The sequence below is a fragment of the Melanostigma gelatinosum genome, assembly GCF_949748355.1.
Source record: "Melanostigma gelatinosum genome assembly, chromosome: 17".
Classification (NCBI taxonomy): Eukaryota; Metazoa; Chordata; class Actinopteri; order Perciformes; family Zoarcidae; genus Melanostigma; species Melanostigma gelatinosum.
The window spans coordinates 3,784,580-3,801,886 of NC_136650.1; the positions used below are offsets into that span (position 1 = coordinate 3,784,580).

General features: G+C 45.0%; 1 protein-coding gene across 6 annotated transcripts; it reads right to left on the reverse strand.

Moving 5' to 3' along the window:
* Positions 1–409: 409 nt before the first annotated feature.
* Positions 410–14,414, reverse strand: znf384a (zinc finger protein 384 a). 6 transcript variants are annotated; one of them, XR_013772732.1, is made up of 14 exons: positions 14,276–14,394; positions 13,093–13,146; positions 12,235–12,302; positions 11,095–11,401; positions 10,582–10,701; positions 9,679–9,833; positions 9,489–9,565; positions 9,167–9,391; positions 7,675–7,842; positions 6,255–6,333; positions 5,805–5,963; positions 1,581–1,940; positions 616–797; positions 414–526 (listed from the first exon to the last, which is right to left on the reverse strand). XR_013772732.1 is itself a non-coding variant. In XM_079287565.1 (13 exons), the coding sequence occupies exons 2-13, from the start codon at positions 13,139–13,141 to the stop codon at positions 708–710; spliced, it is 1,857 nt and encodes a 618-aa protein (XP_079143691.1). In that variant the 5' UTR covers positions 13,142–13,146; positions 14,276–14,394; the 3' UTR covers positions 410–707. The 6 variants fall into 6 exon arrangements, 5 of the variants coding, with proteins under 5 accessions (XP_079143691.1, XP_079143692.1, XP_079143694.1 ...); XM_079287565.1 differs by having other exon boundaries at positions 410–797; XM_079287566.1 differs by lacking the exon at positions 13,093–13,146 and having other exon boundaries at positions 410–797; positions 14,276–14,414.
* Between the last annotated feature and the right edge of the window lie 2,893 nt (positions 14,415–17,307).

A 17,307-nucleotide genomic window follows, 5' to 3' on the forward strand; every position in this document is an offset into this window, starting at 1 on the left:
AAAGTAGTAATATGTATGAAAAGTTCTTAAAAAAAAGATTGATAACAGTACCTGTCAGCCATTTTTTATCTCACAATCATTACTTCCCCAAAAACGGACTATGATGAGTCGGGCTGTCCACTACTATTGTTACTAATAGTTCATTCTTGGAATAGGAACACAAAAAACGCTTTGTAAGGACTTTTCTCTCCGTTCCCTTCACATTCATGCATCACTTTGCTTTCTCTCAGAGTGTGTTCACACGTTCCTCTGCTGGTAGAAAAATACATACATATGATATATATATATATATATATATATAAAAAAAAGAAGAAAAGTACAATAATGGCAAACATAGACATGAAGTACAAGCTTCATCAAGTGCTTTCTTTATGACCCCTCCCACCCCACCAACCCCCCCTTTCTCTCCTCATGGTTCCATCTCGCTCTGCTGCAGAGTCCTCGTGTTTTGTGCATTCTCCAACCGGTCCGTCTCTTTTGATCAAGACTCTGGGCTCCGACACAGAAGTGGTTCCTCAACTCCTCGCTGTCAGAGGGGAGGACGTAAATAAGGACATCATCAACCCTTTTGAGACTCAGCCCCAGGTTTTAGCCCCATCCAGTAATATACCTCACCATGTTCCTTCTCCTGGGCCTCTTCTTCTGCGTTCTTTTCTCAGGCTCCAATTCAGCCTTTCAGATGTGACCTCTGTTGTCGGAGGCATCAATCAATATTCTAAACGGATTTGATGAGTCCGTCCATACGGCGTCCATCTTTGATTCCTTGTCTTCTTTCTCTCCCTTTGTTTTGGCTTGAACTAAATAATGTAGAATGTTCAGATTAATGTGACCTGAATGAGTTGAAAGATAACACCATTCTCTGGACGATGAATGTGCAGAGAGTAGTGTGATTTCTTTTGTGTTTTACAGATATTTTACATCTTCATCCTCCGATGGTGCCTATTGCAAGCCATGCAATAAAAAAAGAGCCGGGACACCAGTGAGCCTCTTTTATCAAGATACTCAGACGAGGACTGCTGGTTTTGGATCAAGGTATTAAGTGTGTTTTACAAAGCTGATTATTGGCCCATTGACTCGTAGTTGAAAAAAGGCGAATTAGACTACACATGCTTTTGAGAAATTCAGGTCTGAATTTAATCAGCATCTCATTCCCAATGTTATAAAAGCCAAAAGGGATCTCAGATCAGGGTTCTGGTTGAGTCGAAAACTGGAGGAATGTGTCTCCAGACTTGTATCAGTGTCCTAGACCAGCATTTCTACTGAGAGGTACTTGGCACAAGTGGGCTCAGGAATCGAGAAGCACATTGTAAAATATCTGTGTTGTGACCAGGAACTCAATGCTGCACTTCACATTAGAGCTTCTTAAAATAAAGGGAAAAAATGGCGCTGGGTGAGTTAAATTAATTTGTATCTCCAAACGTTACATTGGTAAAATGTTCCACCCTATGAGCCATTTTTTCTTTCTTAAGAAGACTATAATAGTGAATACAGTTAACTGACTTGTTTATATGGACCTTTTTACACTGCAGATACAATAAGAAATGTCTCAAACTCGCAGCCTACGAGTTCATGTGCTCCACCTGTATGGCTGAGGTGGAGACGGTGAGGCAGAGGTCTTTGTGGACCACTGGCAGGTCTGCCACAGACACTGGTTTGTACTGGATCTCGCTGGCTGACACTGTCTTGTACTGGTGCAGGTCGAATGGGCACTGGACCACAGCATGCTGGGTTGGCTGGTAGCTGCCTGGCGGTCCAGGGTTCTGGGTGTTGTTAGGGTTGGTCTGGTTCTGGAGCTGGAGCTGGCCCGCCCTGCCTCTCCCTCGGCCACGGCCTCGGCCCCTGCCCGGCGTGAGGCCCTGGGCCTGCTGAGCAGCTACTGTTGCTGCCACTGTTAGCGGGTCGGGGTTGTGCTTCCTCATGTGTTTCATTAGATACGTCTCCTAGGGTGAGAGAGAGAGAAAACATGACGGCAGAACTACAAACAGAACTACAAACATTCTCCTGTCAAATTCCTCCTTTTGTATCTTTTATAGGCTCTTTTGGAGCGCAGGAACTTTCCCCAGGAACCTTTAGAGCAGTGGTTCTCAACTGGTCTGGCTGCGGGACCCACCATCACCCCTTAATGACAAGCTGGACTTTGGGCATATCTATATTCAAGAAGTCTAGTCGTAGTAACGTCTCTGTGTAGTAAACAACTGTCAAATCAAATACAGAAAGTACACATCAATTATATTTAACAAATATTATTCTCATTTTTCAAATTTAACTGGATGGATTATAAATAACACATAGAAATACATGAATAAATGTTCTTCTCATTTCAAGTAAAATAACGGCTGGATTAAAAAAGAAATTACTGAATGAAATTCATTCTAGCAAAATAATTTTCACTGAATTGCCCTGCAGCTTTAAATTCAGTCCATTCAGGGTGAAGTGAAAAAGCCACAATATTATATTTTTCTCATCTTCTAAAAAGAGAAATTAGTGTTTGACTGGACAGACTCATATAGGTGAATTCTTCAGAGCCTATTGACTCTGGTCTCTCTGGCCATTTCTCTCTTTCGGAGATCGTCCTATGATTTGACTTTCACGACTCACACCTCAATAAATAGTCCTGCTCTGCTCTCTGTATCCTCATCTCTCCCCGTGTGTCACGGTGTGTGTACATCTCACTCAAGTCAGGGAACTTGTCAGAATACCCATATTTGATTGGCTGAGCTTCATCACGTGATGTGATTCACAACGCATTGGTCGGTGTTTTTCCTGCACCGCTGAACAAGTGCTGTAAAAGCTGGAATAGTTCCGCTGCATAAAAAATGCCCTTCAAAATAAAATCACAACTTTTTTTTTTTGTCAAGCAAAGGCGACCCACCAGTTGAGAATCACTGCTTTAGAGGAACTTACGTTTCGAATGCGTTTCGAACTTACGTTTCGAATGCGAATGGAATGCGTTTCGACCTCAGGGACCAGGGTCTAGATTAAGTTCAGGGACATTTTGCCCACCAAAAAGGCCCCGGTTGGAGGGTAGTACTTTCTGAAATGACACGAACTTTCAGGGTGGGGTTCGCAGGGATGATCCTCGCTGATTGGTTGAACTAGTGTGCCGCTCCATTCATAAAACAAAGAAGTGCTCCAGTATGGATTTAGGACCATTTTAGGACGAGGGGAGATCGTTTCTTTTCGTTTGATGCAATGATGTGTCAGTGATTCTTCAGCACTGCTCTCCTGATCTGGAATATTTTATCATTCACTGCAAACCCTTTTACTCCCCCCGCGAGTTCGCTTCATTCATCCTCGTCGGTGTTTACATTCTGCCGCAGAGCAACGTGCAGGCAGCACAGCGCGTGCTCGCCGACCAGATACTGTGTGTGGAGCGGACCTACCCGGGCTCTCCAGTTATTGTCCTTGGTGACTTTAACAAAGGAAACCTCAGCCATGAACTCCCTAAATACAGACAGTTTATTAAATGCCCTACCAGAGAGGAGAACATTCTAGATCACTGCTACACAACAATCAGCGGGGCCTATCACGCCGTCCCTGGGGCTGCACTGGGTCTCTCTGACCATGTCATGGTCCATCTGATTCCTTCATACAGGCAGAAACTCAAGCTCTGTAAACCTGTGGTGAGGAAATTCAAGAAGTGGACCAGTGAGGCTCAAGAGGATCTTCGGGCGTGTTTGGACTGTACAGACTGGGATGTCTTCAGGACTGCTACCAACAGTTTGGATGAGTACACAGAGGCTGTAACTTCATATATCAGCTTCTGTGAGGACAGCTGTGTTCCAACAAGCACCAGGGTGAGTTATAACAATGACAAACCCTGGTTCACAGCAGAACTCAGACAGCGAGGCTGCAGAAAGATCAGGCTTTCAAGAGTGGGGACAAGGACTTGTATAAAGAGTCAAAATACAGGTTTAGCAAGACAGTGAGAGACGCTCAACAACTGTCCTCTGAGAAACTCCAACACCAGCTCTCAGCCAATGACTCTGCTTCTGTCTGGAGAGGTCTCAGACAGATCACCAACTACAAGCCCAAAACCCCCCACTCCATGAACGACCTCCGCCTGGCAGACGAGCTGAACAAGTTCTACTGTCACTTTGAAAGACAATGGGACGGTCCTGACTCCATCCCCCACAGCCCCATCAACCAACACCAGACCACCAGCCCCCCCTCCCCCAGCTCAGCAGGGGCCCATGCCTCTGTACCACCCATTCCAGCGCCAGTGCAGGTGCCCGACTCCACCTGCAAGTGGATCACAGACTTCCTGTCTGACAGGAAGCAGCACGTGACGCTGGGAAAGCACGTCTCATCCTCCAGGACCATCAGCACCGGTTCCCCCCAAGGCTGCATTCTTTCCCCTCTTCTCTTCTCCCTGTACACCAACAGCTGCACCTCCAGTCACCAGTCCGTCAAGCTCCTGAAGTTCGCGGATGACACCACCCTCATTGGACTCATCTCTGGTGGGGATGAGTCCGCCTACAGGTGGGAGACTGACCATCTGGTGACCTGGTGCAGTCTGAACAACCTGGAGCTCAACGCTCTAAAGACAGTGGAGATGGTTGTGGATTTCAGGAAGAACGCAGCCCCACCAGCCACTATCACTGTGTGACTCCCCCGTCGACGTGGTGGAGTCCTTCCGCTTCCTGGGCTCCATCATATCCCAGGACCTCAAGTGGGAGCTCAACATCAGCTCCATCACCAAGAAGGCTCAGCAGAGGATGTACTTCCTGAGGCAGCTGAAGAAATTCAACCTGCCGAAGACAATGTTAGTGCATTTCTACAGAGCCATCATTTAGTCCATCCTCTGTTCCTCCATCACAGTCTGGTACGCTGCAGCCACTGCAAAGGACAAGGGCAGGCTGCAGCGCATCATTCGCTCTGCCGAGAGGGTGATTGGCTGCAATCTGCCGTCCCTCCAGGACTTGTTCACTTTAAGAACCCTGAGGCGAGCAAGAAGGATTGTAGCTGACCCCTCTCACCCTGGACATAAACAGTTTGTGCGCCTTCCATCAGTTAGGAGGCTGAGGTCCATCAGGACCAAGACCTCACGACACATGAACAGTTTCTTCCCGTCGGCAGTCGGGCTCATTAACAGAGCCCGGGACCCCCACTGACTCTGTCATCCCCAGGACAAATTCCCACCGGTCACTCCCCCGCACATCCCTTCTATCACACTCGACACTTTCACACTACACTTCAGCTCACTGGTTTATAGTCCTGTTGTCTGTCCGTTTGTGCACTCGACTTCACTTTATTTTACATTTCACTTCATCTTATATTCCACTTTATTTTATATTTTACTTTATCTTATATTGTCTGTAAATTGAATTTGTTTCTACTTTGCACTGTTGATTGTTGTTGATTGTTGTTAAATGTTACGCACCTCCCGTCATGTCAAATTCCTTGTATGTTCAACATACAATGGCAATAAACGGTTCTGATTCTGATTCTAAAAGTAAAGTTAGGCTTGGTTGTCGGCTTCCTGACTCATTTTAAAAAAGAAAGAAAAAGAGAGAAAAGACAGAGAGGAGAGAGACAGAATAAAACAAGGGTTGTTGTTTTTTCCCAAGGTGTTTTTTTAAGATAAAACAACGGGCACACTGAACCTCAGGCTGCAGAGTGTGTTTACCCTGCGAGCACCAAAAGCCCTGGTCAGTCTCCAGGTCTTGAGACTGCTATGGAACCTTAGGCAACAATGGGCTGAAGGAACCAAGTTCCTTTCAAAGTAGATCCCGGGACTAAAATGAGCTGGACCTTCTTTGGAAAGGCTGCTTCAGTCATCCGTACGTCTGCCGAGTGCTTACCGAGGTGTAGGATCGGTTACAGAGGCCACAGGAGAACAGCTTGGCGTGTTTGACAGTGTGCGTGGACAGGTGCACCTCCAGGCTGGCAGCATCCGTGTAACCACGGTTACAGTTGTGGCACTTGAACGGCTTGTCTTTGTTGTGTTGCCGACGGTGAGACTGTGGGGAGCGGAATGAACAGATGTCAGCACAACCAACAGGGGACGCTTTCCGCATGTTGAGAGTACCACGAATATGTCTTAAAGGGCCACTGTCTTTTATTCATCAAACAGTGAATAATAAAATCAATTGATGGACCAACAAGAACATTTAACTTGATCTTGACTCCACATGAGATCTACATATAAAGTTTACATTCTCATCTCCACCAACACAGAGAAAGAACAGGTCAGCAAATCAAAGTCTTATTCTGGAAAATGTCATCAGGTCAGAACCTGTGAATTCATTTACCTGGAGGTTGGACAACTGAGTGAAAGCTTTTTCACAGCCAGGATGGTTACACTTGTACGGCCGGTCACCGGTGTGAATCCTGAAACAGCACAGTAAGGCACTCCATCAGCGAAAAAGGGAGTAAAGAGCAGGTATTTAGTGTTTTCTCTTCTTCAAGGCAACACATTGTACAGCGTTATGCCATGTCAGATGCACTGTACTCAGTCCTATTTAGCCATCGATCACTTACCGTCACTCACAAATAAAAGTGAACATATTAATGGTGTTTTTAATCACGTCAAGATCACAGCTTAGTGGCTCAAGCCCTTGTTTTTCCCTTCTTTAACTTCCTCAAAAGGCAATGCCTTTTGCTACGTGGTGGTATTAAATATGATGCTGAGTCAGGAAAACTTATGTGGTTATTTGCACCCCTTCGAAGGCTTTAGACTGAAGTACTTATCCACAGTCTGTGTATTAGCTAGCTACAGTAACAGCAGCAGCACGCCCCCAGTTTGGAGAAACAGACAGGAGCACCAGCAGGGGAGCAAAGCAACGTACTGTTGTAATCTATTTTATCATTACGTTGAAGTGTACGCTATATTTAGAATGCTTTCTCCGCTTTACGTTGCCCTCCGTTGCCCTTTCTGACGGATAACTGAATCAGCTATCTAGACTCTGTCCTTAAAGCCACAAGACTCCATTGACAAACAGTCATTTACGTTGCAGAACACACAGGGGTTGTTGGTCTACCGCTGCCTCGGTCAGTTAGTTTGTTTGTGTCATTGTTTGACTCTGGTGAATCTGAACTGACCAAAGACACACAATAACATAAACTAACTAACCAGTGGAGGCCGGGGTAGACCAGTAACACCCCTGTTCGTCTAGGAAAAATGTGTTTTTGTCAAAGGAGTCTGGTGGCTGTGAAGAGAGCAGAGATAACAGCTTCAGTTCCCCGTCAGAAAGAGCTGTCTGACAGCAAGGTAAACAGACAAAAACATTCTAAATACAGCGTACACTTGAACTGACTGATTCTTTTTAGGTGTCTAAAAAACATTTGCTGCTGCCCCGTCTACAGCAGTACGTTGCTTTGCTCCTGTTCTGGTGCTCCTGGTGCTGGACCGCCATCTACTGTCGGTACTACTCTCCCACCGGAGGCAGCAAATCACCATAAGCCTGGCTGTGCCTGACAGGTAACCTATTTTCAATTTCAAGCCCAATCAATTGTCAGGGCTACTGATAATGTCTTTTATTTGGCAACTCTGAAATGATTTATCAAAGAAAGCTGACAACACAGCATGTTACAAACACAAGAACTAAAGAGCAAAACGATGCAAACGACCACAATGCCACAACTCTCTACACACCTGCTCCCGTACGGTACATGCACACATAAAAACACAACCGGCCAGTCGAACCCACCCAGCCCGGCCCGGCCCAGTACCGTGTGTGCTGCTGTAGGTGACTGAGCTGCCTGAATGTTTTCTGGCAGTAGGCGCAGGCGTAGGGCTTGGCCCCGGTGTGGATGCGGATGTGCTGGGACAGGTAGCTGGAGTTGGCAAACGACTTGGAGCAGTGGGGACACTTGTGGGGCTTGGCCTCCGTGTGGTTTCTAACACGGGGAAACCGGGATTGGAGGGGTGAGGAGGTGGAGGGAGAGAGGGAGAGAGAGAGAGAGAGAAACAGCGAGAGATTTTTAAGCTACAGCATGACCAAACTTTACCATGAGCTGAGGACCAAATCATGCGTTAAAGTTAACAGGATCGGCGATCAATAGCGTTGATCATAGATCATTAGGTTTGAAGGTGTGCTCTTTGTGCTGTGTCTGAGTTGTGACAACACAGAACAAAAACATACAGCAAGCACAGTCACGCTTCTCTCCCTCCCTCTCCCCATCGGTGTGTCCTGCCTTGAGTGGAGTGTGAGTGTGTCTATGAATGTCTGGCACTTGCTGCCGCAGAATTGAAATGTAAATTCAGGACGAGTGGCAGGCCAGTGGAGCGCATCGTCCTGCCTAAAAGTAATGTCTGAAACCCGGTGCGTGGCTACGAGGGAACGTAAGACGTGGAGACGGTGAAGGACAAGGTCAAACGTCAAATTAAAATCATGAGGGCATGAATGGGTGCTTTCATCACTTACATCGTCACACAGTTACAGGAAATACACCATTCTATATGTCGGATTAGCGGCTTTATCTGCGTTGAACATGTAGGCTCCGTAAAACAATGGCAAACACAACCAGGAGTGTGCATCGTTCTGAGGTTCGTATACAAAGTGCACGCACACCGACGATCAACGGTGGTTTGAGGACGTAATCAGTGCTGTTATCTCCTCAATGGGGATCTTTTAACATTACAGGTGGCTCCAAAGACAGTGAAAAGTCTCCACATGGTGCCTAACAACAAAGGGAAGGAGGGGATGCTTGAAGTAGTCGTGTGAAAGCAGAGGCAGATCCAGAGAGAGATATAATATAATAACATAATAACATGCATGCTACAGTACCAGGCCAAGCTTGTGACAGGATGAGGAAGTTAACACCCACCATCTGCTAAATGAAGGGATATTTTGGGGGCAACTGTTACTCTAATTTGACCTCCTCTACCAACACTGGAGCATGCATCCACCTAACAATCTTAGCTTGTAAGTGATCAAAGCAACTAATAAATGTAATGATGACGCGGGCGTCCAGAAAGGAACCAATCTTCATTGATGAATACATTAAAATAACAAGCTTAGAGCTTTGATTTAATTTAAGTGTGGTACAAGTGCTGCAACTTTAAAAGGTGCTGAGACTGCAAAAAGAGCTAATACTAAAAAATGTAACCCCAACTCACCATCCCCCTCCTCCCTTCATCAGTCACACACACAGGCACACACACACGCTTTAACAGCAGAAACCACACACACACACACACACACACAGACCGGTGCAGTACCGTGTGTGCTGCTGTAGGTGACTGAGCTGCCTGAATGTTTTCTGGCAGTAGGTGCAGGTGTAGGGCTTGGCCCCGCTGTGGATGCGGATGTGCTGGGACAGGTAGCTGGAGTTGGCAAACGACTTGGAGCAGTGGGGACACTTGTGGGGCTTGGCCTCCGTGTGGGACTTGGCGTGGATCTGCATGTCCGACTTGCTGAAGAAGGTCACCGCACACATCCGGCACCTTGGCAAGAGAGAGAGAAGGAAACCATGACGGGGATTTAACGTAGGCTTACGCGTAGAGTCTGTCGTGCCTCTTTGGGCAGATGAGTTTCCACTACCTGTAGGATTTGGGGCCGTCTTTGTTGGTATGGTCATCCTCATCGTTTGACAGGTCGTATGGGTCAGCAGTGTGGTGCTGACACAACAACAACATATACGTTATGATGACAGGCAGGAACACTGACAATCCATGCTGTGTACAACACCAGTAACAAGAGGCCGTAAGCAAAGAGCACAAGAGACCCTCACCTGTCCACCAGCGGCCAGGTGGGCCAATATTAACGCATCACTTCCTGGAGGAAGGACCCCCCCCATTCCGGCCACTCTTGCCAACATCTGTTTGCTCTTCCTGCCCCGCTTTGATGGAGTCGGCATGACAACTGCAGGAATGTTCTGCTTCTTGTCTGGAAACAAGAGAAAAGTAAAAAAAAAAGGCAGCAAGGTAGGGAAAGGAAAGGAAGGTGAGTTGTGTGAAGACAACTTCTCTTACATGAACAAATCGGACCGACACGTCACATACAAGAGTTACAAAAAAGTATGTACGTACACACGTGTGTGTGTGTGTGTATGGATGTCACAAAGCAAAAAAGACAGGAATACACAAATAAATGGTGGGTCCAAAACAAAAATAACTATTCCAATGAAATGATTTGTGTGTCTGTCCTTAAAGCTGCATTTGGTAACTTTAATAAAAATAACTATTCGTGATATTTGCTCAAACTGTCACTATATCCTGACAGCAGCACATGAGACAGATGATCTGTAAAATAATCAGGTTCCTCGGCCTTGTGTAAGTGCTCCTAGTTTTGCAATATTTCACCTCGCCCGACGAAAAACCACCAATCAGAGCCGAGGAGCCTCTAACGCAGCTGTCAATCACTGCTGCTGAAGCTCTTGAGCCAGGCAGCGCTGATCAATTATGAATCAACATTTTGTTAATGCATTGCCTATTTCTCTCCTCGAATGTTTTCACAAACATATTTCGGTGCAACGTGAAGCAGTAACGAAGCCCCGCCCACCGGCCTAAAGATACTCTTCAAACAAACACATTTTAAAAGAAATTATGAGCATAAACTTTGACAATACTTGAACCTTTATTTTATTTGTTTGTTGAAATGCCTTAAGTGACGGTGAGCTGGGGCCCCGTGTTACCTGGATTTGAGGGGTGCACTGCAGATAATATCATGGTGGTGGTGGTGGGGTGTCCAGCTACAAATGACTGCGTGGAGGCGGTGGGGACCAGTGTGCCTTGAGGGGTGATCACTAACCCCGCTAAGAGGGAGAGAGAAACTGTGATCTGGCTGTTGGTCGAAACAAACATTTGACATTAGGCTACCGCTTCTACTAAGAGTAACTAACAGGAGGTGCACTGTCCTCCGTTAGACACTGCCAATGCCTAAAGCCTCAAAAACACTTTGTATAAGGGTCAATATTCCTACAACCTCTACCTTAAAACTGCTAATACTGACATGGAATACAAAGAGACGCTTATGACGGCAAAGAAAACTGTTCAGATAGAGACTTGAAGCAGCTGCAGTTGAATATTTATAGTGTTCCTGACTCGCGTGCACTGGTCTTAAAGTGATACCAGGGAACAAATATAACACACATGTGAGGATGGCGAGCCATGACAGGGAAGGGAAGAAGACGCAGCCGCTCACTCACCTGCGGTCATGATACCTGTAGAGGGAACAGGCACTACGGTGATGTTCTGGGTGGTGTGCACCTGGTGCAGGTGTCCCCCGAGTGCACTCATGCCTCCTCCTCCCGCTGCGGTACCCCCACCTCCTTCCTGTTTGGGGACCAGCCGCACCCCGGGCCCTGCGTCCATCGAGCCGGGGATGGTGAGCACAGCCGTGGGGTAGTGGGGGGAGGAGGTGGAAGACGCGGAGGCGTGAGGGAACGAGGATGCGTTGGCCTTCTCCTGACCCAGCTGCTCCTTTGCCTTGTTCAGGAACATGGCGTTCTCGATCTAGAGGTGGGAGGGAGGAAAGGAGGAAGGGGCGAAGTAATAAAGAGGAAAGGAGTGCAGGATAAAACATTGGGAGGAGCAGGAGCAGAGGAAGTGCGAACAGGGAAGGAAGATGAAGGGTGAAAAGCACCAGGAAGGAGGCCATGAGAGATTAGGGAGACAGGTGAGGAGAGGTGAGAAAAGGGGGAGTGGTTTGGTGATATGCAAGTGTGTGATGAAGACAGAAGGCCGGGAAGATTTAAGGAGATGAAAGGGACATGGGGAAAGGAGGAGGAAAGAGAGTAAAGGAGAGGGAGACACGAGGTTGGAGGGGCAGAAGAGGAGTCAAGGATGGGTTTAACACAGGAGCAGGAGGTGAGGAAGATGGGCGAGGCAATAAAAGTGGATGTGATGATGGGACGAAGAATGAAAGAATAGAAAGGGAGGAGAGTAATTATGAAGGAGGTCGGTCGTAAAAGAAGTGAGCAGCGGGATGGGAGCGTGAAGGGCGGGAGACGATAACGAGTTAGAAGACAGCGGAGGAGACGATGGCCATGGGAGAGAAGAGAGAACGAAGTGAGATCCAGAAAGACAATGAAAAAAGGACCAAAGGGGGGTTGAAGGGATGAGAGAGGAGAGGGAGTCATCACATGATCGACTGAACCCTCCCCATGTCAACAACTCACATCCAAATAACTTTCATGTGAGATTAAGCCGGCTTCACAGACTTAGCGAGCACTGTTCAAATCAGTCTGGTGTTGTGTCACGGGTCAAAGGACTCCCACACTGCTTCTGACAGCACATACCACTATACCATGTGTATTTCAAGACAATTCCAACAATGTGGTCTCTACCTGTCCTTGTACAGTGGAGACGGGAGACCAAAAGTATGATGAGTTGAAATGGGAATCGTCCATTATTTCTGGAATTAAAAAGCAACACACTTAGAAAACACCTGCCCTCCTCCTCTTCCTCCTCCTTACTATGTTGTTTTTTGACTTTCATGTGAAGCGACACCATGCCTGGCTGCATTTCAATCATCTTAGTTTGTTTCCTTTCCATGTTTCCTCTCCTCCATGGGATGACACACTGCACAGGTTTCAGGGTCAGCGTGGAGTACTAGCATCAGCCAGCAGAGCTGCTGTGTTCCAGCTGTGGCTGGTTGTCATGTGCAATAAATCAGGAAAGCTTTTAAAGGATCCCAGTCCAGTAAGATGTGTAAGATAGCTGTTACACAAGTGCCTGGTTGAAGGGAAATGCTTCAAGTTTTATTCAGTTTTTTATTTTATTTTAGTTAATATATTTCAGATTTACAGAGAAGAGGATGTGAAAGGAATCAGGCAAAGATGTTCAATCCCGGGGGGGATGGAGGTAAATAAATCTATCTACAGGAGGACAGAAGACGTAGAGTTGAGAAAACACACATGATAATCAGTCTTGGAGGCTTTTGATAACATTTTGTAACACAGCCCATGCACTTCCTCACTAGTCTCTTACAACAGTTTGCATTGCTATTAACAGATGTTCTGGACCCAATGCTGTCACAATGTTCGGACCATTTATTGCCTGGAGGAGTAACACAGAGGAGTCCAGACTAGTACAGTATGTGTTGAAGAAAGAACATCCTTTCTAAGAGTGCATGACATGGTTTGTTGAAGAAAACACTCACTGACTTTAAAAAAAGACTACTGTCTATCTTTTCATCATCTAACCTCCAATCTTCTGCTTCCCGATCATCTCCCACTGACACATAGGCAACATGTTTTCTGTAGCACAAAGAAGGAAGTTTCATAGTTTCATTGATCTATTTGTTTTTGCCATGCATTTGCACTTTATTTCCACACACTTTGCTACTGTTACAGACCGAAGGCGAGAGAACTCTTGAGGTTTTGGTTTTCTGTATGCATGTGGAGATTGTGAATGCCATGCATAGCCATATTCCCACATACCAAGCATGTAATTGCATGTTAGTAAAGCCGGCATGACATTTAACAGAACTAGAGCTAGGCCCTTTAGCTGAGAGTCGGCCCATTTAAAATTAACTTCAACATAACACACGAACAAAACTAACTCTGACATAACTAAGGGAGGGAAATATTGCATGCAAAATAACTGCAGCGCATAACTCAAGGCATGTTTGACGTTTTGTTTTGTTGAAGAGCATCCTCTCGCCTCCACAGTTGCACAAACGATACATAAGTGATGGGGAAAGCTAGTAGATGTCCAACAGGCTGCAGCTTTCTGACTCTTTAGTTACTGGTCAATGGCTCTGTGCTCATGGAGCCGGGTTCGACGAGAGACACTAGCTGGCTCCCAAAAACTGTGGCACCGCTAGCTGACGTTAGCCGTGATAAATACATTATTGTCAATTCCAATTTGTCAAAAATGGTTTAAATGAGAAAACAACTTGCAAAGCACTCAGCATGTAACGTTATGTGTCAACGTTACACTGCACCTAGCCAGCTGCCGCGGGGTATCTGGGTCAAAAAAAAACATGGCTAGCGCTAGCTGGTTAACGCAACAAGACGAGGGGAGCTAGCTAACTTGCCTCCATTAATTTTCTCCTTTTGTTCGCTGGCTCGCTCTAGCTACAAGAAGGCCTGTTTGTTCACATGCTTAACCTGGTTGCCACTTTGTCAACACAAACACCGTTGCTCCCTACGCCTCCATTCCTTACTCCCTGCTCATCTCGCTGAGAGAAAATAAAAAAAGAGAAAAAAAAAGTCTCGAATAAAAAAAAAAAAAACGAAGACAGGGGAAAAAAACGTCGACGCCGTCGCCTCTGTAGGAGACGCAGCTTCATGCAGACTTCCGGCGGTCGGGACGACGGTGCTCTCAGACACACTGAAAATAACAGTTAATTAACAACGGACTGATAACTCCTGTGTTAATTACCGGTGAAATCGACTCCCCGTCAACCCCCCCGGAGCCTCTTCGGGTCGGGACAGTTGGGAAACTTTGTCCAAATCCGCCCCTCAAACCCCTCAGATATGCCTTTTTTCCTTCGGTTTTTTTTCCTTTTTTTACCTCCAGCTCTCCTCAGCAGAGTCAAGTCGGAGGTGAATAGTTGCGTTTCCGGTCACGTCTTTAAAAATAAAAGCCATGTTGATGTTTCCATTGCGTTTCAATGAAAAAGTACCTCTGTCAAATTTGAAAATGTACTCACGGCACAAGTGGAAGTTGTAATAAACTATAACTGTCAGATCTCTTTTGCCTGATAACATTTATTTAAATAATATATTGACTTGGCAGGTGGATGCTGCTCTCCATAATGTATTGGTTTATTTACCACTGAGTGTTTTGAATTGTGTGTTATACACATATTAATACCTGGTGTTCTCAGACGCTTTATGTCTGAATTTTCTTTTCTTTTTCTTTTTTATTAATCTCTATTTAAAATTGTCAGCATACATAGTCTCAAACGTAAACATCAGAATCATGTTGATGAAGTGCGAAAATAAAGGAAAACGAGTGCCAGACAAAAAAAAGATACCGGAAATGAGACAAATACAATCAACGTAAAATAAACACGCAAGTGTTTGAAAATAAATTAACTGAAGGTATTGCACACATTCATTGTTTCGTTTGTGAATGTGAGTTTGACCAGAATTCAAATTAGATTATAAGAACAAATGCATAAATGTCTTTGTCTTACTTCCTGCAGTAGATCGGCTTTCTCTAGCTAACTTGACACATCTGCCAATAGTCCAACACAGTGTCTTCCGGTAAAGCCTGTTATTTATCTCGTCAGTGTGTGGGATTGAGAACATTAATAAGATGATCAATTTCTATGTACATTTTGCTCGGCTATATTCCTACAAAACAATCCTCAATTTATTTTTTAAAAGCCACGCATCCCTTTTAAAACGTCCGCATTGCTGCAGGGTTCTTGTATCCTTAATATCCAATCACTGTTATTATTTTCAATTTGTACTTTACGTCCACATCAGATGAAGTAGTTTCTGCCAGAGAAATATACCTACTTCTTTCTTCATCAGTTATCATGGCTTTAGCATTAGGGTGAGAACCAGGGCTGTGTCTACATGGTTGCTGGTTTGGAATCCCTGGATAGTTACCCTTGGACAAGGCACTGTAGCTCCAACGGGGCTGTTCAGTGCAAACAGTAGAGAACGTCAGTTTAAGTGTGAACCAGAAAACTAAAATCAACATTCTGTGACAGGTCAATGAAAGAAAGGCCTTAAAAATATTCAGTTTATTCGGACTACACCAAGCACGTGAGAGCTTCTTCATGGGCTCCCCATAAAAAACATTATGCAGTTACAATGCAAAACCAACACATTGATAAAAACTGGAACTGGAAATATGCAAAGCTAAAACCATGCACACATCAGAAATAACACAAGCGTGAAGACTAATAACAAACACAGCAGTTGATTATATAATGTAATTATTGTTTTCAGAAATAGTAGAGGGCATAAGTGGTTTCCGTTTTGCAATTTAATGACAACTTTACTGGGTACAGGTTTGAATAGTATCTTCCTAGAAACACACGTTTCCTGAAGTGCACAGACAGTCAATAAAAAGCTACAAAGTGGCATCTTCCTGAACTTTACCAGTGAGGTGAAAACACACTGAAACCGATTATAGCTTAAATACATGTTTACTGAAACACTGCTGTTAGTAAGTTAGTAGAGTGGTTAATGGTGACTTGTGAAGTAAACAGTGCAACTATATTAAATATCAAATATATACTGTATAAACACATGTGCACATCATTGTGCTTAACATCCCATTACAGAGGAACAACGGTCACGTTTCCTTTTCAATAGCTCACCAATGAATCTCAGCACACAGCACACAGCGTCCTGACTGAAAACAGATTCAATTACAGTTAAAGAGTTGGGGGTATGGATGCATGCACAATAACAGTAGAATTCACCTTCAAATAAATGAAATGGACCTTCAGTAATCCATTTTAATACATTTGGCTGTGCTGTAATCAGTCACGGAAAGATACATAGTGAGGTGTCAAGGCTGGGTACCATGGAGGAAACAGAAAGGACCACTGGTGAAAGTTACCGCTGTCAGACAGCTCAGTCAAAGAAAATCACATGCAAATCATTTTCTAAATCTAAAGAAAAGCAAAGGTGTTTTCATTGTACGATTCTTTGATACCCACCCAGCCCTCGGAGCTTATGGGTGGAGGGTGACGGTGTGAGAGGGTAGAAGGCAAGTCTGATCACTTTTTAGGAACTATCACTTCGGAGCTACACAGAAGCACAGAGAAAACTCATGAGAAAACAACAATCCTGGTGATCCATTTCCTAAGTCTGACCTAACTTGTTGTCTCTCCTGTGTTTAGGACTTGAGCGGTTGTCAGGTTCATCGCTCTCTGTTCCTTACATTTCTTTCCCACTGGCAAAACAGGTGGGGACATTTTTTATACATTTTTTTTAAGGTCCTTTTTTTCATCTGTGAAAACAGCTGAAGAACAAAGTTTTGTGTCAGGTGAATTTTGTTGTTGTTGTTGTTGTTGTAATACTTATTTTGGCCACAAGGAGCTGAGGAGCACCACTGCCCCATGTTTACATTAGACTCACAAAAGGATTCACCAGAATGATTTTTTCAGATTTTTGCCTGTCAGGGCTTCTGGAGACCTTCACTAGCACATCTGGAGACCTTCACTAGCACATCATTCTGGGGGACAGATGCATCGACTCTAACATGAGAACTTACTCATACAAAATATAATATATGTTCACTTCCTTACAATGGATTACCTATGACGGCCATCAGCATCGGATTATCCAGAAAACGATTCTATACCGACGTTGTATGCCGTTGACTAGATTGACGTACAGTGAGGTTAACAGTAAAGTGAGCAGAGTTTCTCTGAATTGCCGACTTCGTTGGCATCCAGTCGAAAGACTTAAAGTGACCACTGCAGTGCTCTGATGATAGATATA